The sequence below is a fragment of the Drosophila novamexicana genome, unplaced genomic scaffold, assembly GCF_003285875.2.
Source record: "Drosophila novamexicana strain 15010-1031.04,08,12 unplaced genomic scaffold, DnovRS2.1 tig00001385-arrow-arrow-pilon, whole genome shotgun sequence".
NCBI lineage: Eukaryota > Metazoa > Arthropoda > Insecta > Diptera > Drosophilidae > Drosophila > Drosophila novamexicana.
In genome coordinates this window covers 678,882-703,238 of record NW_020824853.1, presented here as the reverse complement: position 1 = coordinate 703,238, position 24,357 = coordinate 678,882, and the positions used below count along the sequence as shown (strand labels likewise).

Below are 24,357 nucleotides of genomic sequence, written 5' to 3'. Positions count from 1 at the left end.
CTTTTATTTGTTGTTGTTGTCGAATTCCGATAATTACAGTCGATATAGTTATCGGTTAATGTTATCGTACATACATAACATAAATTATTTTTTTGGCAAATTGTGCTATGTGCCTTAATTTTGTGCACTACTTGAAGGCATTTTAAATTACCTAAAATTTGGTTAAATAAAAAAAAAACGGAGAACATAACAGCTGTTCGATACCTTAATGCCACACTGCTTATCGATTACTAGCAACATTGTTGCGCTCTTCTTCTTGTGCTTGCCAACGCATCGCTGTGACTGGCAGTTTTACAAGAACCACATAGCATTGCAGAGATAAAATTCACATATACAGAGACTGTGTAATTTCAACACACAAGAGCAAGCGAAATCCGACGAAATCAAGCACGTTTGTGGGCACAAAAACGATAATACAAATACGAATGAAATATAAAGCACGAGCTAACGTCAATGAGCAAAAGTAACTGATATTGTAATTGGCAAGTTCATTGCACGAATAATATATTTGGTTATATACATATATTTGTGTGTGCGTGTGCGTCCGTGTGTGTGTGTGTGTTTGTGTAGTAAGCATGTGTGTGAATAAGAAATTTGCAAACTCGATAAAACATCGTGCAAATTGTTAAGTGGCAGTCCGACCTACGTTCAATATATATACACATATACATATATATATATGTGCACAATGTGTTCGTGTTTCTCCTGCCAAAGCAGCGCATAAGCTCTCATAGGATGTTCATAGATAATAGTAGGTCGGGCAAGCAACGTCAAGAGGCAGAAACCGAAAACAGAAGCTGAAGCAGAACCGGAGCGAGATGTGAGAAGCGGCTAAAAAAAAGCTAAGCAATAGTGAGTCAAGTGTTTTGGTGCTGTTAAATTTTCCGTGTGTGTTTGTTTTGTATTTTTTTTTTCGTAATCCGAGCGTGCAGCCGTTGCACCAAAAATTTTCAAATTTCTTTTACATACATTAAATATATATATTTATATATATATAAACAAAAACCTTTGAAGCGCTAGGCAGCAGTGTTTTTTTTTTTTGTTTTTTTTTTTTCTTTTTGGCAATTTTCAAGCCAAACTCAAAAATCCCGCAGTGTAAAACGAGGCAGCAGCAGCAGCAGCAGCATAAGAAGAAGAACCAAAAAAGAAAACTTGTTTGAAACAAGCAAACGCAAGACGAGAGACAACGACGAACAAGACGCTAAAAGGCAATTTAAACTCTGAGCTGAGACGTGCAAAGCAAAGCAAAGCAAAGCAGAAACAGAAGCAGCAGCAGCAGCAGCGGCAGCAGCAGCGGCAGCGGCATTTGCAGTCGTCTGCCTTTTGAGCCAAAAGCAAGAATATCACATAGCGATAGCGATAGGCGATAGCAGCAGGTCGGGCAACGACGTCAGCGATATCAATACAACACATAACTATATAGCAGCATGGATGAAGATGACAACATATCCAATGCTGATATAAGTATCGATGATGATGACGACGATGGGCAGCAGCCGGAGAACAGACGACGGGCGGGCAATCGCGATCGCATCGAATTGGATGAGCTCGAGGCATATCCGCAGCAATTTCAGCTGGCGAATGTGGCCAGCAGCAGTAGCAGCAGCAGCAGCAGCAGTACAAGCAGCGCTGCCAGCGGCGGAGACGCCGCACCGCGCACAGCACGCAATGCTACCGTAGATGCTGGCACAGCCGGCAATTCGCCATTTCATGATTGGGACACACAAAGTAGCACCGCACGCGGCAGCAGCAGCAGCGGCGGTGGTGGCGGCGGCGGCGGAGGAGGAGAAGGAGGCGGTGGCCAGGCGAATGAGGAGGAGCTCAACGATGCCGGGGCTGGGAATGCGGGTGCCAAGCCAAGCTTCTTTTTCGGCACCTCATCGTTTATATTGCGCAGCCGCAAGGAGGTGGCCGCGCTAATTAATACGGAATGCTGCCGTGGCAGTCCAACGCCCGATTTGGATTCCATTATGGATACACTTTTTAATCCTGGCACGCCCATTGATAATCCCGACAATATTGAATGGATACGCTGGCTTATTGCTGGCGGTCGCACACCCAAGGAGTTTGTCAAAATTGGTGAGTACCCAAAACAAAGTGATACACCGTTAGAGATAAACAGACATAGCGAGCAAATAGTGGCAGGCGCAGATCGTCTAAAACAATGTTGTCAAATTTGGAATGGTTCAATTTATCGATAAGTTGCATAGCGATATGTGTATCGTTAGCGCCAGGGCTAAGCAGCTGATCGCGCAAGTCGTTGCCCCTGAAATTCGCTATGTGAGCGTGTGTATTGGTGTGCATACCTGTGCGCCCGCTTTGTGTGTGTGTGTGTGTGAAATGGTTGTAGGGCATGGTATATGGCACGCAAGCAAGAGCAAGGTGCAAGCAGCGTGACAGTGCAACGCCATGGTAACAAGAAACAACAAACGTATAAACACTTAAGCTACATACAGACAGCGCCTAATCAAACTCACACACACACACACACACGCACCGAGAGAATCAGTGTCCCATTCGTTAAGTTAAGCCCATTTAGCACAAATTAAATCTGGCATATTATCTATTTACGTTGCGTTGTGCGTTGTTGTGCCAGGCAGCATGCGTCGCGAACATTGTCAGCCCCCAAATGGACGATGTCCCATTTGTAACACGCACACACGCGCATGGCTAGCTGTTGCACCTTGTGCCTGTCAGCTGTTGTTCGGTTTGCCTTGCGTAATGCTTCCGCAGCATCAGTCCAAATAAACGCAGCTGCGTCTGTGCCCATATGTATGCGTGTGTGTGAAAAAATGCGACTGAGTGACCACCCTTGTCAAAGGCGGCGGAAAGAGAGCGCTGCATTGCTCTCTTTTTATACATTATTTTTGCTTTAATTTAGCAAGAAGCTACATACATTTGATTGCTTGTGTGTGTGTGTGTGTGTGTTTGTGTGTATCTGTATGTGCAAAAAAGAAATCATTTCAAACAATTGCAAAATTGCAAATGAAAACGCTACGTGCCAGTGCCATGGAAACACACACAAACGCACACACACACACACATACACAGAGAGAGAGACTCGCTAACATCTCTGTACACACATGCCCGGTGGGGTACACTGGGAAAAGTTTATTGACCGTCATTGTTGTTGATTTGACAATTGTTGACACGCCATGTTTCATGCACAGTGCAAGCAGCACACGATACACAGCGAAAGCTCCATAAAAATCGCACACAACCGAATTTACATTACAAATGCCGGCTTTGGCACCACGGTGCAATCTGCATGCATTTTGCTCGCTCGCTCGCTCTTGTTCTACTTTTAGTTTAGTTTATTTTATTTATGTATTTATTTTCTTTTGGGCCTTGCAATTGCTTGTTGACCGTTATTGTTGTTGCTTGCACACATACACGTATACATATGCATGCGCATTGAATTTGCTCATTCAATTCGTTAAAAGAAACAGAAAATCGTCAAATGGCCGTTGAGTCGAACGTTGTCAAAAAAAAAAAAAAAAACAATTTTGTGCTCAGCATGACAACGGATGGGGACACGGGACACGGTAGCAAGTGGAAGAGAAACACACGCAGAGTTGCATGGCAGCTTGTCGATCGCCATTGCCAGACCATTTCACAAAATTGTCAATCAACTTTACTGTTTCATTGCGTTAACTGTTCTTGATATTATTTTTGTTGTTGCTAGTTCTGCCGCTTTCAATGGGTTTCCTTCCGCATTAGGTTGACCTTTTTGGCGAGGCCCAGGCAAACAAAAGTCAAAGACAAGTCACGCAACCAAGCAAAACATTAAATATGCCAGCAGCAATGAGTGCATCATATTTATTTTTGGAATTTAATCAAATCAATAAAACGACCGTATCAACAACAACGAACGCTTTCGCGTCTCTGGGTGGGGTAAGCTGATCGCGCCCAGCGAGCAATACGAATTGGTTATCGTGGCCAGTGTTGCCAAATTTCGAAAAAGAAAAACCATTTCTATGGAGAAAAGAAGAAAAAGAACCATATTTCGTGTTCAAAATGAGTCAAACCAACAGGAAAAACAGGCTTCACCAGCCCCGAACCTCAACGCGGTGCATTGTTACGATTCGTAAACCGCATCGCCGAACTTTTTTTGTTGGGATATGGGAACATTTATAAACTGGCTGATAAATTAACATTTCTATATGTATTTTCTATTTTTGAATATACCAATGCATATTGCAAAGCAATATTGCTCGGTTTTAGTTTCTACATCTTGTAGATTTCACTAAATGTCGATCATTCTGGTTATAGTAGAAAACCCAGCCCTTTAACTTGAATATTTTGTATCTTAGGAGCATTTCAAACATTTTAATATCGCTCACGTGCATTACGATATAATCAGAAATAATTTAATTCAATTCTAGTTACAAAATAACACGCCTTAGTGAGAATAAAACTACTAAAATTGAAAATGTAAATTATTTTAAAAAGCTACTCTCGCGCTTGTCATTATCCTCTGGTGTATCTAATCGATAACATATCGCAGCAATTTAATATATCGATATCTAGGTTAATATCGATAATGTGCTAAAGAGACACCGAAAGCCCAACATACAATTGCTAATAAAACCTTTTATTGTTCGGTATCTTTTGCAGTACGCAGCTATGATAACCATGCGAAGTGCGGCCTGGTCTGGGTGCCCCACGTGGTGGCGTATCGCTGTCGCACCTGCGGCATTTCGCCATGCATGTCCATATGTCGCGATTGCTTCAAGAAGGGCAATCACACCAACCATGACTTCAACATGTTCTTGTCACAGGCGGGCGGCGCCTGCGATTGCGGCGATACATCGGTTATGAAGGCGGAGGGCTTCTGCAGTGATCACGGCATTAATAATCGGGTCAATCGGGATCCAGTGCCCAACAATTTGTTGGCCGTTGCCGAGGCTATAATGCCCAAATTGCTGTTCCGCTTGCTGCAGCATTTTCGTGAGCATAGCGATGCCTCATTGCAGGCGCATGCCGTCACCTCATATTCGTGCGAGGCATTCGCCAATATGCTAATCGATTTGAACAATATGGGCGAAATAATGCGCAAAGTGATGACGCGCACGCTAATCAATACAGATGTCTATTCATATTTTATGGAGACACCCTGCCAGGATACGCGCAATGGTCGCTTTCTCAAGGCCAATCGCGAGAAATATGAGGATGCGGTCAATCGTTTTCCCAATCCCGAACCGCCCGATGAATACCGCGATTTGCCGGCGCTGGGCAAGAAGCTGGTGCATACCACACTGCTCGAGGAATTTATATTTTGGACATTCAAATTTGAGTTTCCGCAGACGCTGGTTTGTTTTCTGCTTAACATGTTGCCCGATCAGGACTACAAGGTAAGTGGCACAGACAAAATATTCCCAAAGCCAATCAGTGTTGCCAAAATGATTTTGGAAATTTTCTCAAAATGTTGAGCGGACAACACTGATTGCTATAAATATCGATAGTATTTTATATCGCCGTTATTGCATTGCAACATAGAGTCGCTAAATGCACGAACGTTAATTTCAAAATTTCAAATTGTTATTGAAAATTTGTGTTTTAATTTTCAGGAGCATCTGACGCGCACATTTGTGATGCACTACAGCCGCATTCCATCGGTGCTGGAAATGTCCCGCGATCCGGACACGCTCAGCAACCGTGTCGTCCATATGAGCGTTCAGCTCTTCTCCAATGAGAGTTTGGCCTTAAAAATGGTCAACGAACTGTCGCTGCTGCATGTCATGATTATTAGTTTAAAACTGATGATGTCCAAGATACTCATACAGAATACGCTGCATGGTAGGTGACCATAATTCATGCCAATGTCCCATCTGTGAACAACTCTCATTTTTGATCAATTCATTTGCAGATCCCACAAAGAATTTTCACTTTGTGATCGACTGCACGCGTCAGGTGATGAAGGATCACTGCTATTGGCCACTGGTGTCGGACTTCAATAATGTGCTGTCGCATGAGTCGGTGGCGCTGGTCTTTCTACGGGATGATAATCTCATCGATATGTGGTTTCAGTTTCTGCAAATGCTGCAGGGCATGAATGTGAATGTGCGCGAAACAGCCTCGCATGTGGAATTCGAACCGAATAGCTATTATGCGGCATTCTCATGCGAGCTGGAGGCCAGCGCGTATCCCATGTGGTCCATTATATCCCATCTGCAGGATGGCACACATGCACATCTAGCCAAAAAGATCATCAACTACTGCGTGACGACGCTGCACGAGTGGCTCGACTCCATCTACTTCAGGGAGCCCAAATTGTCACTGGTACAATAATCTTTTTTCATCACATTTCTACCCCGTCAAATGCTAATTGCAATTTCTCTTTTACAGGAGGAAATGATGCAGGCTTCATTTCATTTCCCGTTGCATCGCTACCTGGCCGCCTTTGTCTGTCAAGCGGTTACAAAAATGGGCATCAGCCTGAGCGATGTGCTGCCCTCGCGTCCAGACATTTTGCCCCTGCTTATGATACATCCGTTGCGTGTGCAGGTGAGTTCACAGCCAATAATAATTATATCAATGTCAACTGAATAGGATGCCTTTTATATAAAGCTGTCATTGAGTTTTTTTGTGCTCAACTGAATTTGTTTTCCAAGATACGGGATTCAATAGGCTCCCAATATGACTAAAGTCTTATCAACATCGGTCTCTAGCATATATGTGTATAGCTTTCTGATGTGTAAACAGAATGTTTCTTCTATTGATATTTTAAGGAAACGTTGTTTTCATTTTTGCCTACAAGAGCAACATGTTGTCAACATTGGACTACCAGCAACAGCTTAGCCTTTCCATAGAGCTTTAGATATAGATCACATGTAACCGTCAGTTAGGGTATCATAGGCGTCGGTATTCCCCAAAGCTAGCTGCTGCATTCTTGTTTTCATAATCGTTTCGCTTACGATATTTAATCTTAGAGATTTCGTTGGCAACCGTGTTTGTTTATATGATTTACAACTGAGGCGTGTCTCGATATTGTTTATGCATTGTCTAACTGAAGAAAAACACAATTGTTTGGGTTTAAAACGTTTTCTTTTATTCTTTTTTTTTAAATATACATATTTGTGTCTATGTATATTTGTGTATTCCGATAGGTAACGCGTTTCTTTATGGCTAATTTTTCAATTAAAGTATGTTTGTTTTTTTGTTTTCAAATCTTTCTTCTGGAGTTTTGTTTGTCACAAAAATGTGCTCGTTTTTTGTATTTAATATCGATAAGAAGGAATTAGATGTACACCTACATATAGAAAGCTATTATATTATCTTGAGATGTCCATGCCGAAAACCAGGCCAGGCCACCTAGTTAATGCTCTTTGGCAGCTGGACGTGTGGCGTAAAATCATAGGTAATGATTTTGGGCGCTAGAAAGCCTCCATAGCCGGGACGACCCTTATAATAGATGCCAATGCCGGCTAGCGGCACTGGCGGTTGAGAAACCACATCCTGTATATCGAGAAACGGTACAGTGCTCTGCGCTGCATCCTTGTCCATGCCCGAATTGACGAAGTCAATGTACTGATTGTGCTTGGACAGCGGCAAAGAGGTGACCACCGTGCGTGTGGGCACATCTGCGTTGTAGAGGATCAGCTTTTGTCTGCAGAAGAGATATAAATAAAGGTTTTTGCGTTGTACATGTGTGTGTGTGTGTGCTTCTCCTACCTGCGTTCACCGCTAACATCGGTATTGTCATTCGATTGCCAAACGCTGTTCACCTCTGGTTGGATAAGTTCGCCCTTCTTGAAATCAAACTCACTAAGACGTGCCTCTAGATTCAGATGGGCGCCCAAGACTCGAAAACGCACGCCCGTGACCACAAAGGTATTGTCATCCGTTTTCATAATATCATCCAAATCGATGGAACGGCTTTCATAGCTCAATGTATGATAGTCAATGCCTTTGGCCACATTTCTATCAAAGATTTTGTACTCATCGACGGGCTTCCATGACAGCGTCGATTCATTGATGGCGCCGCGTGGCAACAGCTGACCCTCCTGTATCTGAAGATGGAATATGCGATTCTTCTTCAAAAAACGCAAACCCGTGATTACTCTGTACAAAACAAAAAAAAAAAGGCCATAAAATATATCGATTTACTTGAACTCCTCTGACTTTTGTGCACTCACTTGTTCTGCCTGACATCCGAAACGGATTCGCGTAGATTGAAGAAACGATCAGATTTCAGGCCCTGCTCATCGCACAGACAGAAGCAGTAGCTGCAATGCCATAACAGATAGCGCCACCAGCTGTCCACTTTGGTGGTGCCACGAACACAGTTCTTGCGCTGCCCAAGCACACGTCCATTCTCGTACTCGATATACTCGTAGCGACGTGTGCTGCTCAATGGTGCCGGGCACACCCACATATCGGAGTCAACAAACTGACAGCCGTACAGTTTGCCCGTACACTTTGGCTGCCGTGAGCAATATAGATTCTTGAAACAGCCCTCGCTGCGTGTTGATTGATAAAATGCGCACGTTTCACGGCACGTCTCATCTGAATTCAGATCCACCTCGTTCTCAATGTAGCCCTGCAGCAGGCGTGTCACCTCATCGTAGGTAACTTGCGGTACATGCTTGTCGGGATCACAGCGCCAGACAATGCGATCAGCACGTCGCATCACCTCCTTAAGTAACTTCAGTGTGCGCTCAGTGCGCCTCTCGTAGTCGCGTCGCATCAGTTCCGCTTCCTGTGAGTAATTGCCACGGCCGTAGACGCGCAGCATCATCCAGGAGAACTCCATCATGGTGTAGCCTTTCAGTTCCGTTAGAGCAACGTCAGTGTACAGTGAATACACAAATTGTTGTGCCGATTGTCTTGTGCTGCACATTTCGTCTGCCGATACCTGGAAATGTGAGAAAAAAAAAAACCATTAGTAATGTGTATAAATAATATAAATATTTGCAGGAAACTTCAAGAAACGGTATTTAGTTACGTGCAGTCGATATTACACCTGAGCTGCCATACATTCTAATAAAAACAAAAAATAGCTTTCGCTATCTCTTTCTATTTCACTCTAACTCCTGCTGATGTGCAATGCAATGTTATCGATGGAACATCTCAATTACAGTTATGACCTGCCATACGTTCCAGTTAAAGAGCTGCTTCATAAATCTGAGCGCAGCAACTGTTTCGCACACTTTCCCTCTCTCTTATTTGTATTCTACGAATATACAAACATCAACGTTCCATTTCCGTTGTGTCGTTATATCGAGTTGGGGTGCAAACAAAAACAAACGGCTGTCTGATAAGCCAACACAAACATGCAGGGCAGAGAGAGAAAGAGAGAGAGCGAGCTTAAGTAATTGGTGTAATGTCCCATTCTCACAATCTCACGCAAACCATTTGGCAAATGCAATTAAACGAACCACCATTGCCCTGTAGTAAAGCGTTTGCTTGACCATAATGTGCTCGATTTCCTGGAATATTTGCGACATTGAAAATGATGTATCATTGCGCAACACCTCCTCGGCTAGATCCAATACGGCGCGTTCATCCAGTCCAGTGCTTGTGATTGGGCTCATTAGAGTGTTCTGATAAGAATTAGATGTTTATATATTATATACTTTGGCTTCCGGCTGCTGTCGTTTTTTTTTTTTTTTTTTTGGTAATAGGTACCTTATAGAAGTCAAAAAGACGGTTCAGATTTGACAATTGAGACTCCAGCATCATCCACTCGTAATGATGCATTACATCGTATTTTTTGCTGTCAAATATGCGACCCATTTGCCGCTTATTGATAAAGCTGCGATGCAAATCGTACACCTTGCGCAGCTGTGTTTCTCTATTGTTTAGGCTATTGGCCGTTTTCTGCAGATATTGCCATAGCGAACGCTCCAAGCTAAGATACTCGTTACGCAGGGCATCCACCTCGATGATGGGCGTGCGATGCACATAAGTTGACTGCGCAGCGGCGGCGGCGACAGCAACAATCAAGAGCAGCGGCAACAACAACAACATTATTATCGCTGACATTGGGCTTTTGTTGTTGCTCTTGCGCGCCATGTTTTGCGCAGTAGATGTTCGTTACTTTGGGGAGTTCCAGGAATATTTTTGCTTGTTTCGTTTTTTTTTTTTCTTTCTTCTTCTTTTTGATAGCCAATTCACTAACAACTTTTACCGCTTGTGCCGCGCGTGCCTTTTGAAGTTTGCCAAAACGAACAAGAATTCAGCGTTGCCAGCCTTTTCTAAACAAAGACTGCCTCACTCAGTTTTTAATGCATACATATGTACACATACATATGTACGTTTTATTTTTTTTTTGATTTGTTCGCTTCCTCTCGTTCGCACACGCGCAATGCAATTTGTTAAATGAAATTTTCAATTTAGTTTTGTTTGCCTGTTTCGAAATGTTTGCATTATTTAATTTTGCGATTTATTTTAATTTGTTATTGGACGCTTTTAGCTTTGTGACGCTGCTGTTGCTGGTTGTTCTGCTACTGTTTGCTGCTTTCGGCCGCTCTGCTGGCTTTTGTGAAATATGTGTTGTATATGTGTGCGACTGTGTGTGTGTGTGACTCGTACTCGTACACAAATCAGAATCAGAAAATACTCCCGTTCGTTGTGTTCTCTCCCTTGAGCCGCTTTCGAGCGTTTTTTTTTTCTTTTTATTTCTCGTATTATATGGTTCTTGTGTCTCGTGCTCATTTTCGACGATGTCGCTTGCGCTCGCAGCAAATCGCTAACTCAGCTGACTTTTTTTTTTCTTGCTGTGTGGCCAGGCGTGGAGCAGCTTAAGCAAACTGAATGTGGCTGTGCTCTACCCACACGAATGCACTTTTGTACACACTTTCGAGTGTGAGTGAGCGCGGGCAATTTGAGTTTAGGCGAAGTCTGTTCGTATTTGGCACACATAGTGTGAGACGCAAAGCTATGCGCGATCAGCTGTATGCACCTGCCACCTTTGGCTTAATATCGATAAACGTGACGTCACAGACATATTTTTGTGTATCGAAATCAGCTGTATAAATTGAGCTAACCTGTCTCTGCGCTCTCTCGGTCGCCCTCTCACTTTTTTTTTGGCTCGTTTACTCTCACGAATACGCGTACTCTCTCGTGTGCGTGCTATGCCACCACCATGACATGCACTTAAAAGGGGGGAGGGTGAAAAACAAAGACATGCCCCAGCATTGTTGGGGGCAGCATATACCTGCATTGCTCTATGGTTAAAACAACTCGTTTTGTTCTTGTTTGTTTTTTGACTGCTTGTGCGCAATGTTTACAATCAAGAAGACCTTTGACCTCAGTATGCGTATGTAAATAGACGCTTACATATGTATATTCATGTATATATGTATGTATGTATGTACGTCTGTCTGTTTGGTGTGTATACAATGCAGCGTTTGCAAATATGAAACGAGTGATATTTTAGCAGCACCTTTAACATTGATTAAATTAAATTTTAAAATCGCTGCTAATTCGCATGCGTGCGCTTGTATTTTGCGTGTGTGTACGTATGCATATGCGTGTGTGCGTAAGTGTGGCTCATCTTCTGGCTCTGCTTTTGTGTCGGCCGTCCGTCCCATTACATTCCGTTGTCTCCGCTAGCGATGAGTAATACATATTGTATATCGGTGCGACGCCGACGCCGTCGCAGTTTTAAACATGGACTTTCTTTTGGGGTTGCCCCATTGGCGAAAAAATAATAAGTACAAAGGCAAAAGGCAAGAAACGTTTAACGGCGAGACCGGAAAGTCGGGTTCAATTGAGAGCACTTCTGGGAACGTTTTATCGGCAACAACAACACTAACTAACTAACTAAACCAACTCAATGCGATGATTCATTCATTCATTCCATATAGGAAGTCAAGTCGCATGCACAAGATTTTTTGATTGGAATTTGCATCGTTTAAGTTACCTCATAGTTTGACGCCAGTTGGGTTAGCAAATTGCTGGATGATGAGTTTAACTTCTCATCGTTGCCATTGCCCAGAAGGGTTAAATGCAGTCGATCCATGAGATGATGCACCGAATGAGCATTTGGCGATACGGTCCACTCGGCAAATGTGATCAGTGTGCTCATCTCTAGTTTATCCTTGTGCGCCTCATAGCTTTGCATTTGCTGATAACGTGACGAAATGCGATTCATCGTGTCCGAGATTTCGTTCATTTTGGTCATTAACGGTACATTGTGGCTGATGAATTTGTTCACGGACTCAATGGCCAGCGCCACATATTGTGCGTGCTGAAATCAATGCAAATTTGTATGTTGAGTATGTATGTAAGGATACGTTATATACTTTTGCCCACCTGCGCCTCCGTCTCGTCAATTTGCTGGCTGACCATCTTCAGACGCTGCAGCACTTTGCGCTGTTTTTCGCGCATTAGGGGAAATTCAATACTGGCCGCCAATGGCGATGATTGTACAATTTCCCAGGCCTTTAGCACACCGGTGGTCACCTCCTTGACAACATGTATGATATCCAGCACATCTTCTATAAGCGCCGCCGTTGGTGCTGGCTGACCACCGATCAGCAGCAGCAGCAGTAACAACGGTAGCGACAGCGTTGCCCATTTTTTTTGTGACTGCAGCAGCTGCATTTTTCCACTAGCGTGCGTTTTTGTTGTTTGCAAACACCAACGAGAAACTCTGACACAAGAACAAGCAACGGCAACGGCAACAGCAACAGCAACAGCAACAACAGACAGCGAATGCAAACGCAACGCAACCGCGCCAGTTGAAAATCAAAATGCGAATGGCGGCAGCGACGGCAGCGGCGTCGTCTAGCGGTTTGAGCGTGCTCGCTTGTATCTGTGGCTCGGTCTGATGGCTGCTCTCGCTGTTTATTAGGTTTTATTGTGTTACTTCTTTTGGCTGAAGACAGTTTCTCTTTGTTTTGTTGTTATTTTTACAGTATAATGCCACCAGCGCAGGTCAAAGCATGAGTGCGAGTGAGCACACATCAACATACATGCGTGTGGGTCGGTTGCGATGCTGCCACTGTGTTGAAAATGTACTTTCAAAAAATACAATCAACTGCGCGCGCTATTTCTTATCGATAACTCAAAATAGGTGGTGGAAATCGCCACAGTTCCCTCGCGCGCACATTTTAAGTATTCAAATTTGATTTTGTTTATTTGTTCGTATATGTGCGAATTAGATCGTTTATACATTTTCTATGTTAATATACCTATGAACTATTGCAGTGCTGCCACGGTGTTAAAAATTTATGTTGTGCTGCGCAATTTATCGATAACTAATTGGCAACATCTCTTTAATATAGGAAAAAACTTTGCTAATTTATTATATTTTTCATTTATATATTTTTTGTAGAGCTTTTTCTACGAAATTCTCGCTGGCAAATGGGTGCGCAATGGTCTGCAAATAAAGGGACAAGCCATGACCTACATACAGGCGAACTTTTGCAATTCCATGGCCGATATGGATCTATTCTTTCTGCAAATCTGCGCAACAAATTTGTCGCAATATTTCTTTCTGCAGAACACAATTGAACTGTTCGATGTGGGCCAATGGCTGGAAACGGCGCCCCTGAAGCAACCACAGAAACCAGAGCAATCATCCATGCTGGAGGGTTTTCTCACATTCCTGGCCACCCTGGTGACGAGTCGCACCAATTTGGGCAACGATGAGGCTACCCAGTGCATCATTGAGATTAGCGCCCTGCTGGCCACCGAAAATAAGACGCACTCGCAACTGCTCGAACTGATGCCGGAACGTTCGGGCAATGTGCATACCAAGAATTTCGAGACGTTCCTTAAGAAGCTATCCGTGTACAAGGCACCATCCAGCGGCTCAGAAAATCTCGAACAAGGCCTGTTCACGCCCATCGATGAGGTGTGGGAGGAATATTATGATCCATTGCACGTACTGCTGCGTGCTGTCCATCGTCGGGACTTTCAATCGTCGCTAGATCGTTTCACCAACTATGTCAAGTCCAAGGATAAAATGCCAGCCAGCGGCAATCTATGGCCACCATTTCGCCTGCCACTGCCGGTGGGCAGCTCGTTCACGGATCCCTGTCGCATACTGAACTCTCGCCTCTTCCACTCCACAATACTCTCGATATTCTTTCGGGCGGTGCATACGCGCGATGTATCCGAGCATCTGCTAGCTTTAGCTGTATTCCTGCTTGAGATTGCCGTTGAGACGAGCAGTGATATGAATGCTGCTGCTGGGTCATCATCGGGCGCTTTTCCAGGCGGTGCCTCAGCCTCGCCCGTTGCCATGGTCGAGTGCGAGCCCCAGCATAAGTCGGGCTATTATTATGGCGGAAACAGGCGTGAGCCGCCCAAGCTCTTCCATTGCTATCCCACAGATAATCTTAGCTGTAATCTGAGGCATGTTGTGACCAAAGTGTCGCTAAAATCGCGGGATCCACAAGTGACCACATCCAGTTATCGCTCCAATTCCTTCTTCTCGGATCTGGACTTTGATGTCGATACAGAGGCGATGCGCATGATTGGTGACACCTATGGACTGGACGATCTCGACGAGACATCGGGTGCAATGAGCGTGGCGCGCACTCAACAGCAGCGAAATAATGCCATCTCGCGTAGCATGCGAATGGAGGTGGCCTTGGTGCCGGATTTGTCGGTGGTTGCCGAAACGGGCGTTGTCCTCCTTCAGCCGGATGGCAATGATGATGGCCATGATACGGCCATGGACATGAGTCCGGCAGCACAAGATTTTCATCATTTCCCATTGCAACAGATAACGCTGCCCGAGAGCGGCATGGAAGTGGCCATAAGACGTGATCTCCTGCTCGCAGAGACGACAACGATCGATGATCGCGACCGGGATCGGGATCGTGATCGCGATCGAGATAGGGAGCCGCGCACTGGCTCCACTAGCACAACCAATGAAATGTTCTCACCCACAACGCCCACGGGCAGCGGCATGCTGTTGCCCTTCCAGCGGGTGCGTCTGCCGGTTGCGGTGCCCAGCAGCAACATGGACGTGGTGCCATCGAATGCGCTAAGCGGCGGAGTTGTTGGACCCGGCGGTCGCATGAGCTACGATCCGAGCGGTGCACGCAAACGCACCGTTGACATTGCCATCGGCGGTGCCGGCAACAAGGATGAGCTGCACATGGACGAGAGCATATTGTCGCTGCTGCTCAAGCTGCACTCACAGCTAAGCGGCAATCTGGACAGCTTTTCGCTCAGCGATGGCGGCAACACAATGGCCGCCGGCGCCGCATCTCCCATGGATGTTGACTGCAATGAGGCGAGCACCTCGACAAGCACAGCGCTGGCCGAGCGTGGCCACAGCTATGGCAACTACAACTACAAGCATATACATGTGTCCAGTTCGCGGATTGGCGACGGACCATTCTTTATTGGCAATCTGTTGCGCAAGATTGCCACGAGGGATGAGCAGTGCGCGCAGAGCATCGATGACATACGGGCACGGCTCTGGCCCAATCAGCGCGAGAAACAGGCGGAGGCGCGCGCACGCGAAACCAAGGAGAAGGAGGAGCGACGGAAGAAGGCGCGCGAACGCCAACAGAAAATGATGCAGGATTTTGCCAATAAACAGAAACAGTTTATGCAATCGGCTGCCGCGGCGGCCAACAATTTGGACTTTGGCTTGGAGGATGAGGACGAGGATTCCATGTATGAGGAGCAGCCGCGCGAAAAGGAATACGATTGCATCATTTGCAATTGCACAACGGCCAGCACCGAAACGAATCCCATCGGTCTCGTCGTCCTCGTCGAGTCCAGCGGCATTGTCGGCCATCGCCGGCGAATTGCCGAGCGTCTGCCACTCCCCCTTAACGATGCGGACAAAGAGCGTCTGGCGCACACAACGCGACTGGCCAGCGAATTCGCTAGGCGCACCGAACTGCTTGGCCTCAAGTTTGGCGACGAGTCTTGGTATCTGTCCAATAATATGGCCTACGACAACGGCGTTCATGTGCAGTCGTGCGGCCATCATGTCCATCTCAGCTGCCTGGAGGCGTACCTCAAGACGCTCTATACAACCCAGCGGCAGCCCGTGCAGGATCGTGGCGAATTCTATTGTCCTGTCTGCCGACAGCTATCCAATTCTGTGCTGCCCCTTAGTCCGCAGCTGGACAGGCCTATGCATCTGGTCCGTTCCGGTAACCAGCCGTTCGAACAGCTTGTCGCCGATCTCACGGATTTGATTAAGGAGAACGAAACGATACCGGTGAGTGCAAACATGAAATGGATCAGCTTTATAATATTCCAATTCCCATTGTATTTTTATGTCTATATGCGTAAATGTGTGTCTACATGTATGTATGTAATAAGCTCATCTGCATGCACGCATGTATGTATGTAATATGCACATCTGCATGCATGCATGTATGTTATATGTTTATTTCAGCATATTGTATGTATGTATAGATGAGTATGTGTATGTGTGTGTGGATGCATGTATGTATGTATGTATGTAGGTATGTTTAAAACGGATGCATGTGTGAATGCATTTATGTTTTATTATAATAAAGGCAAACCAAGTTAAATTCCTTCTGCATTGCAAATTTAAAATTAACGTTCATATAAACACAGCTCTCCTCCTCGATTCTCAAAAGTTCAAGTAATCCACGCAGATTTCGTGCTTTGACTAGTACGTTTTTTTTTTTTTGTGTTTTGTGTATGTATGTGTTTGTGTATGTATGTGTGTGTAGGTGTGTATGTATGTATGTATGTATGTATGTATGTATGTATGTATGTATGTGTGTATGTATGTATGTATGTATGTATGTATGTATGTATGTGTGTATGTATGTATGTATGTATGTATGTGTGTGTGTATGTATGTATGTGTGTGTGTATGTATGTATGTGTGTGTGTGTGTATGTATGTATGTATGTATGTATGTATGTATGTATGTATGTATGTATGTATGTATGTATGTATGTATGTATGAATTTATGAATGTGTGTATGAATGTGTCGAAAGTATGAATGTGCTTATGAGTGTGTATACAAGTTCTCTTGTAGCAAAGGATGACAGAGTTTACTTAACTTGTATTTAATACTAGTTAATTGTTAATTGTATGTTTTGTAGCAACCCACGAAACTCACAGAGGCCATGGGTCACGCCATGGAGGTGATGACAAACATAGCGCAGCGGAAGGTCAAATCGACAAAAATAACGTTCCGGAAGCTGTTCATATTTGTGACATCGATAGCCCGGACCAATCTGGAGGCAGAGATCATACAGCGCGGCGGCTCACTGTGCTCATCGAATGCCACACGCTACAAGCCGAAGCGGGACTGCATTGTCCCTCTGTTGCATGTGCTGTCCGTGCACGTGCGTGTCCTCGTCGAGTGGCCACTGTGGAGCAGTTGGGCGTCGCTGGCCGGGATGCCGGTGCGCGATACGGAGCCATTGCCCACACATTGCCGGGAGGTGATACCTAGTCTGCTGGCGGATCCCATTGCGTTGCTGCTCAAATTTATATTGCTCGCACCGCTGCATCTCGATCAGGGTAAGTACAAGCAAGAAAATAAAATGAAGTTCAATTGATATTTATAAGAACATCTACGTGCTCGTCACAGATTATTTCACCTGCATGGTAAAGGTCATGTACAATCTGCTCTACTATCAGATTGTTGTGCAATTGTGCGTTACGCTCACCGATTTCGAGTGCGATCACATTTTGGCCAACTACAGCAGCAGCAAGTCCGAAGCAACCGCCACAAGTTCCTCCTCCGCCTCCGCCTCCGCCTCCTCCTCGACACAAGCAACTGCAAGTGCAACAGCGACCAGTAGCAGCAGCAGCAGCAGCGGCAGCAGCAGCAGCAGCAGTAGTGGCAGTGGCATTGGCAATCGCCGGAGCAGCGCCGCGCGTTTTGGGCCGCTGAAGAGCTGCGCGGAGCTGGGCAAGGCCATGGCTTTGGTTTTGAATCAAACGAATCGCCTGTCGCATCTGCGACGTGACAGCATACCCAGCACCAGCGCCAGTGCCAGCAACAGCAGCAATAGCAGCAGCAGCACAACAACAACAACAACAGAAGCAGCAGCAGCAGCAGCAGGATCAGCAACAGGAAAGGAGGCAACAGCAGCAACTGCTGGAGGCAGCAGCAACAGCCCAACGGCAGAGGTTAATCTCAAGTCGATGGAACTGCAGCTGCAATCGCTTTGTTTACCATTTTTGCGAATTGCGGCGCTGCTGCGTCAACATTTGTATAGGCACGAGATGCCGGAAATATCAGCGCCTGGTTTGGAATTTGTGCGTCTGGTTTATTATTTGGAATTGGTCACAGATTCAATGGACTGGGATTGTTTTAATGCATCCAAGGGCCTATGCTTTATACCCGGCACGGAGCAAACGTTGCCACAATTTTGGTGCAAACAGCTAATGGACGTTCATCCGCCGTCGGATACGGTGCGCGAGTTGATACTCATGAATCAGCACTCGTTGTGGCAGCAGCCGCGTCTGCTGGAGCTGCCGCGCGAATACGAGCGTCTCTTTACGGTGAGTTCATAATGTCGCTCTCTAATATGGAAGCCTTCATGTTAACGTGCAGCTCCCTTAATGCTATATTAACACTATGTTATGCCTAGAAATGTTAACGACTTTCCTTTGCCTATGTTATCGCACTGTTGTTTGGCAAAGTTATGTAAACAGTTGTTAAAAGTCCGCTAGGAAGACAACTCTGTGCTGTAACATTTTGTTAAGCTTTTAATATTACAAGCTTACTTCTTAAACATATGTAAAGCCCGAATTTTCGAATATTTATATGAACGATTTGGCAGAGGCCCTCAAATGTTATTTACAGCCCGTTACTCTGTAACAAGCTGCTTAACATTTGTGAGTAAAAGCTGACCACAGAGCAACTTGTGCAAACTTTTTGGAGGCATATTGTTGCTAATATGTTAATAACAGTGTGTTAACATAGCAGACAGCTGTTAAGCGAAATATGTGCATGCTTTTCAAACAGTTTTGATATCAATTTAGCTAGAGTAACAATTGAATTGTTTTCATTTATGTAAACAGTACTATCATGAGCGTCCATGCCTCAACTGCTACAAGGTGCCCAAGGAGAGCTCCATTTGTCTGCTGTGCGGCACAATTGTGTGCCTCAAGCAGAATTGCTGTGCCGAAAAGGAATGCTGTGAGGCAGTGCGGGTGAGTGTCAATTGCCAGGCGGCTTATTCAATATATAAATTAAACATTTTCTGTTTCACACAGCACACATTGTCCTGCGGCGGCGGCATTGGCATCTTTCTGGTTGTCACCTCGACCTATATAATTGTCATTAGGGGGCGACGCGCCTGCCTCTGGGGCTCACTATATCTGGATGATTTCGATGAGGAGGATCGGGATCTCAAGTACGTACGCGCTCAACCTCTGAAATAACTATTACTCTACGTGTTTATATTCATTTATTTGCAGACGCGGCAAGCCGCTTTATCTGAGTCAGGATCGCTTCAATTTGCTGGAGTCACAGTGGCTGTCACATAAATTTGCACACACAAAGCACACGTGGGTGTTCCATCGTGATCTCTTGTGAAACATGGAAGATCTATTGCGGAGCATACAGGAGCTGGTTGGCCAGATCTGAGCACATTTGCCCGAAACAAAACAAAAAAAATATACATAATATAAAAACCGAACCCAAAACCGAATCGAAACCAACTGCAAAACGAAACGATGCGAATTCTGCAATTGGGCCAAGTCATAAACTGCAAACCTGGTCTCTTACCAGCTCCTATAACAACATACACACACACACACACCCAACTCTTTTGGCCGCTAAACACAACAAATTACAAGTTGCATGCCGCATCCAGCTATGATTGACTATGATAATGAACATATATGTGTATATATATATACATACGTATGCATGGCGTGATGAGCAGCAAGTGCAGCTGATTGTAGTTATAACGAGTCATATTTAACATAAACATAACTATATATAGTTATATATGCATATATATATATACATATATATATATATATATGTATAGATTAGGTCGAGCGAGAAACTGATATTAAGTCGCATTCATAAATATATATATTTAATATACATATATATATATATCTATATATATATTGTAGTATGGCCCCCTATCTAAAAAAGCAAAAACACAAAAAATACAATAACTAACTATTATTATTATACATATATACTCTATAAACACACGAACTTTCTGAAATATTTAACCTGTACGACTTATAAATATTGTTGAAACAACTCGCCACGTCTTTTGCTCTAAACTCTAACCCCACCCCCCCCCCCCCCCCCCCCCCATACCTTGCTCTCCCCCTCACCTAGTTGCTCTCCATTTTGCAATCTATATCTATATATGATATATATATATATATATATATAAGTCTTGATATTTGGTTAGGATTATTTAAGCTATACTAACAAACACACACACACACACACACACACACACACACACACACACACACACACACAAGCACACACACACACAATCAGAACCCTTGGCCTCATGAGTTTGTGCATGTAAAAAACGAAAACGAAAAATGAATTCATATAGTTAAAGGATATATATATATATATATATACACACACACACACACACATATATATATATATATAAATATTTACCAAGCAACATATGCAACATTTACAGTAATCAAGCAAAAGCTAAAAGAAATTCCACACAAAATGTTAAACGAAAAGCGTATTGTGAGAATTGCATAGAAAATTAGTAAAGAACGCGAACAGAGAAAGAGACGAGAGACATTGAACGAGCGCTAAAAAAGAATGAAGAATAATAATAATAAAAACAAAGAACAATTTATTAAAATATATGGCAAAAATACGCCAAGCAAATCAATTGTGAAAAACAAAAACAAAAAAGAAATGTTTGTGAATTTGTTATTAGTTTTTAATAATTGCAAGCTAATATTGTTTAATGTACAACTGTATAAAACTATAACTAAAACTAAAAAAAAAAAGAACAACAACAAAATCAACTCAAATTGTCTAATTCCATGGCGTTAGTCAGCTAGAGCTAGAGCTAGAGTTCGAGTGATTTGGGCAGGTCACAAACAAGCCGGAAGAGAGTACGTTAGCATTAGGGGCACTCACTGCTCAAGCGGTTTTTTTTTTATATTTTTCTTCTGATAAATTCTTGTCTGGAATCTCAATACTAGAATTAAGCTAGCGGTTTGTCTGAATTGTCAATTCGTATTGTGGCGAAGCAATTGAGAAACAGAATATAATAATTATATATGTGTATATTTATGCTTTAATCAAAAGTTGACCACATAAAAAAAAAAGAAAAACAAAAGCAAACAAAAATTAAATGTTAAAAACAAGATTTGTTTTATTATTATTATTTTTTTTTTTGATTCTTGCTTGTTTTTTTTTTTTCAAATTTCAATGGCGCACTTTTATTGTAAATATTTATTAGATATCCAAATTTCAATTGTTGTAGCAATCGTAAAGAGATTAATACATATATATATATATATATATATATATTTGACGAGGCACTAATATTGCGTATACGCAAAAAGAAAACTCCATTTTTTTTTCGCAGTTTTTTCTTTTGTACTACTTTTTTTTTAAATTTATTATATAAATATATAAATAGTTTTGATTTTCTATATAGGAACAATATAAATAAATAACTATATATGTGTACATATAGATATATATGTATATATATTTATTTTTGGCAAGGCACGATCGCGCGATATGTGTATGTGTGTGTGTGTGTATAAATGTGTATATCGATATGTATCGATAGTTGTGTGCAGCAAGGCGCGATTCTCGAAATTAATCGAATTTGAATTTGAGAATATTCGAATCTAATTACAATGCAAACCGCATTCGGCGCACTTCTTGCCGCGCCTCTTGCGCTCCGCGGAGCGTTCCTGGCTCGGATTCGTTGGGCTTGGCATCGGACTTGGATTCGGTTTACGGGCGCGCGGCATGCCCGTCGATGCCATTTGGGCGCGTATCTCGTCGCGGCGCAGCATCAGATCGAGCCATTGCACCTGGGCACGGCGTATAACATGCTGATTCACATAGTTGGAGGCCAGCTTGATGCCGGCGTTCTCCAGTTTCCTGAGCATATCGACAATGTCCTCTGGCTGGCCGCGCAGTGTGAAGAACCACAGACCCATATTGCTGCGGCTTTTCATTGGCTCCTCCAATGGTTTTTCCAATGCCTTGGCGCCGATCTCCTCGGCGCAGCCGTCGAATGGCGTTGTGTCGCGATCGTCCTCGCCGCAGTCCTCGTAGAATGGCGTTGTCGAACGGTCGTCTTCATTGTCGTCGGATGGCTCATTGTGCTGTGCCAGTTCTTCCTCTTCCAATTCTTCCAAGGACTCTTCTAAGTATTCTTCCTCAAATTCAAACTCCTCCTCCCCGTCGTCCTCAGTCTCCTCCTCCTCATCGTCCTCGTCCTCGCCCTCCTCCTCCTGTTCCTCCTCCTCCTCCTCAAGTTCCTCGTCCAGATTCTCCTCCTCGTCCTCTTCCTCTTCGTCTGTTTGCTTCCCACCCCTTTGCCGCTTTTGCATTTGACGTTCAGGAAAATTGAGCTTCTGCTCAAGCTCAAAAAGCTTGGGCAACGGCTTCAGCTCCTGGCGCGCCATCTTGATCTCGTCGAGCACAGACAACTGAGCCGGCGACGCTTGGATTGGTGTAGCTGAAGCTGGTGCCATGTTCACCATAAAACTCTGCTGCGGAAAGATGAACACCGACGGCGTCACCTGCTCCTTCCACATGCCAATGAATACTGGCGGCATAATGGCCACGTTGCGCTGCATCTGGGGCGGCGCATCCTTCAGCAGGCCCTCAAACAGGCTCTCCGGCAAGGTGCCGGGCCCAAAGACACAGCCCGCCTCGAAGCCGGGCGGCAGAAAGCGCTGCGGCAAGAATACCGGAGCACGTTTAATCGAGCAGGTCTCCATGGAGAAGTACTCCTGCGGCAGCTTAAATTTGGTCGCCTTCTCGCGCATAACGGCAAACGCCACCTCAGACTCGTGCGGATGCACCACATCCGAGAGCACGGTCATGCACAGCTTGGTCTTAAAGTGCACCATCATCGGAACCGTGCTCAGATCGGGCACATATATCCGATATTGGGTCTGCTGATGGGCAAAGCGATCCACCTTGGCCAGCGAATCGGCATGCGCGATAATGTAGCCGACACTGAGATCGGGATGCAGCTGGGCATTGCTGTTGCTGTTGTTGTTGCTATTGTTGTTGCTGTTGTTGTTGCTGTTGTTGTTGCTGTTGCTGTTGTTGTTGTGGCCACAGTTGGGCACCGGCACCGGGATCTGGGACAGTGGCATGCCCACGTAGGCGGCGCACGTATACGGCAGGCTCTTGTGCAGACTGTGCCGCTCGACGCGACGTCGGCCCACAAACAGCGCAGGTGTGGGTCCGCAGTGATGCGGCTGCAGCAGTCCGTGCGGATAGTATTTGTGGGCCAGGACGCCCGGCGGAAAGACGCCGCCGGCATCGAATTCGCCCGGCAGCAGCTGCGGCGGCAAATACGTGATCTTGTTAAGCGGCGAGTGCCGTGGAAACAGATTGCGCGGCAGCTCGAACACGATGCAGTGCATCTCCTGCAATTGAGCCGCGGCCGTGGCATCATGGCCATGCTGCTCCGGCGAGAGCATGCCCAGCACAAACGAGTCCACGTCGATGTAGCCCTTGCTCAAGACCAGCTCGCTTAAATTTGGCAAATAACGCGGCTTCCTGTTGGTCACGAATTCAGGCACAGCATTGCGGCACTTTTTAACCTTCTTTTTGCCTGCTTATAAGAAAGGCAAAAAAAAATACACACAACAAAAAAGTGAGGTTAGAATTGTCGCAAAATTTGCGGGCTGTTTGGCTTCTCGCGCTTGCCTGGACCCGTCGCAATGCCCAATAGCACGGCCTTATTGCAGTTGGGCTCCTGCGCAGCTGCAGCTGCTGTCGAGGAGGCATTCATGTTTTGATTGAGCTGCACAAATTGATGCACTTTGTGCATATTTACAGTTGACAGTTGGCGAAATTTTGCCAACTGTCAGCGAAACGGAGAATTGACACACTGTCGAGTGCTGCCAGGCTAATCGATTGTTTTGGCAAATTCAAAGCTTAACGTCAACTGGCCAACTATCGCATAGCCTGCGTTGCGTTGCGTTGCGTTTGCTTTCAATTAGCAGCAAAATTCTGGTATTGGAACAATTCAAAAAGCAGAAAGCAAACTTATTCAAATACCAAACACTTTTAACGGCACATAAAACAACAACATTCAATTTTGGACGGCGCACAGAGATGGAGTTGAGCAACAGCATGGGCAGCACTGGCCGTCAGCGGCGATCTGGCAGCACTGCCGCTGCAAACAAATCTGCTGCTGCTCGCCGAAACGAACCGTGCCATGGCATTGTCAAACGTCCGCCCATTAACGTGAACGTCAACGTTAACG

General features: G+C 44.7%; 3 protein-coding genes across 5 annotated transcripts; 1 reads left to right on the top strand and 2 right to left on the bottom strand.

Moving 5' to 3' along the window:
• Positions 1-106: 106 nt before the first annotated feature.
• On the top strand, positions 107-19,994 carry LOC115767382 (E3 ubiquitin-protein ligase Ubr3). 2 transcript variants are annotated; one of them, XM_030711643.1, is made up of 12 exons: positions 107-852; positions 1,095-2,079; positions 4,618-5,354; positions 5,571-5,799; positions 5,870-6,282; positions 6,349-6,507; positions 13,286-16,144; positions 17,011-17,434; positions 17,505-18,424; positions 18,947-19,078; positions 19,142-19,281; positions 19,346-19,994. In XM_030711643.1, the coding sequence occupies exons 2-12, from the start codon at positions 1,428-1,430 to the stop codon at positions 19,461-19,463; spliced, it is 6,783 nt and encodes a 2,260-aa protein (XP_030567503.1). In that variant the 5' UTR covers positions 107-852; positions 1,095-1,427; the 3' UTR covers positions 19,464-19,994. The 2 variants fall into 2 exon arrangements, with proteins under 2 accessions (XP_030567503.1, XP_030567502.1); XM_030711642.1 differs by lacking the exon at positions 107-852 and having other exon boundaries at positions 1,060-2,079.
• LOC115767384 lies at positions 7,044-12,669 on the bottom strand. 2 transcript variants are annotated; one of them, XM_030711644.1, is made up of 5 exons: positions 12,262-12,669; positions 11,870-12,196; positions 8,139-8,857; positions 7,675-8,064; positions 7,044-7,609 (listed from the first exon to the last, which is right to left on the bottom strand). In XM_030711644.1, the coding sequence occupies exons 1-5, from the start codon at positions 12,550-12,552 to the stop codon at positions 7,315-7,317; spliced, it is 2,022 nt and encodes a 673-aa protein (XP_030567504.1). In that variant the 5' UTR covers positions 12,553-12,669; the 3' UTR covers positions 7,044-7,314. The 2 variants fall into 2 exon arrangements, with proteins under 2 accessions (XP_030567504.1, XP_030567505.1); XM_030711645.1 differs by lacking the exons at positions 11,870-12,196; positions 12,262-12,669 and adding exons at positions 9,381-9,545; positions 9,631-10,375.
• A 1,751-nt stretch (positions 19,995-21,745) lies between the features above and the next one.
• LOC115767338 (DM7 family protein GE17493) lies at positions 21,746-23,952 on the bottom strand. The gene is made up of 3 exons (XM_030711589.1): positions 23,796-23,952; positions 22,379-23,700; positions 21,746-22,231 (listed from the first exon to the last, which is right to left on the bottom strand). Exons 1-3 carry the CDS (start codon positions 23,917-23,919, stop codon positions 21,746-21,748), a joined length of 1,932 nt encoding a protein of 643 aa, XP_030567449.1. The 5' UTR covers positions 23,920-23,952.
• Between the last annotated feature and the right edge of the window lie 405 nt (positions 23,953-24,357).

Coding starts and splice junctions, on each gene's coding strand:
- LOC115767382 (XM_030711643.1), top strand. CDS start 1,428: ATGGATGAAGATGACAACATATCCAATGCTGATATAAGTATCGATGAT. Junction 6,283..6,348: donor GGGAGCCCAAATTGTCACTG/GTACAATAATCT, acceptor TCTCTTTTACAG/GAGGAAATGATGCAGGCTTC. Junction 19,282..19,345: donor GAGGAGGATCGGGATCTCAA/GTACGTACGCGC, acceptor ATTTATTTGCAG/ACGCGGCAAGCCGCTTTATC.
- LOC115767384 (XM_030711644.1), bottom strand. CDS start 12,552: ATGCAGCTGCTGCAGTCACAAAAAAAATGGGCAACGCTGTCGCTACCG. Junction 12,197..12,261: donor TTGACGAGACGGAGGCGCAG/GTGGGCAAAAGT, acceptor CATTGATTTCAG/CACGCACAATATGTGGCGCT. Junction 8,858..11,869: donor AACTGGCGTCAAACTATGAG/GTAACTTAAACG, acceptor TCACATTTCCAG/GTATCGGCAGACGAAATGTG.
- LOC115767338 (XM_030711589.1), bottom strand. CDS start 23,919: ATGCACAAAGTGCATCAATTTGTGCAGCTCAATCAAAACATGAATGCC. Junction 23,701..23,795: donor GGGCATTGCGACGGGTCCAG/GCAAGCGCGAGA, acceptor TCTTATAAGCAG/GCAAAAAGAAGGTTAAAAAG. Junction 22,232..22,378: donor ATCTGGACGAGGAACTTGAG/GAGGAGGAGGAG, acceptor GAACTGGCACAG/CACAATGAGCCATCCGACGA.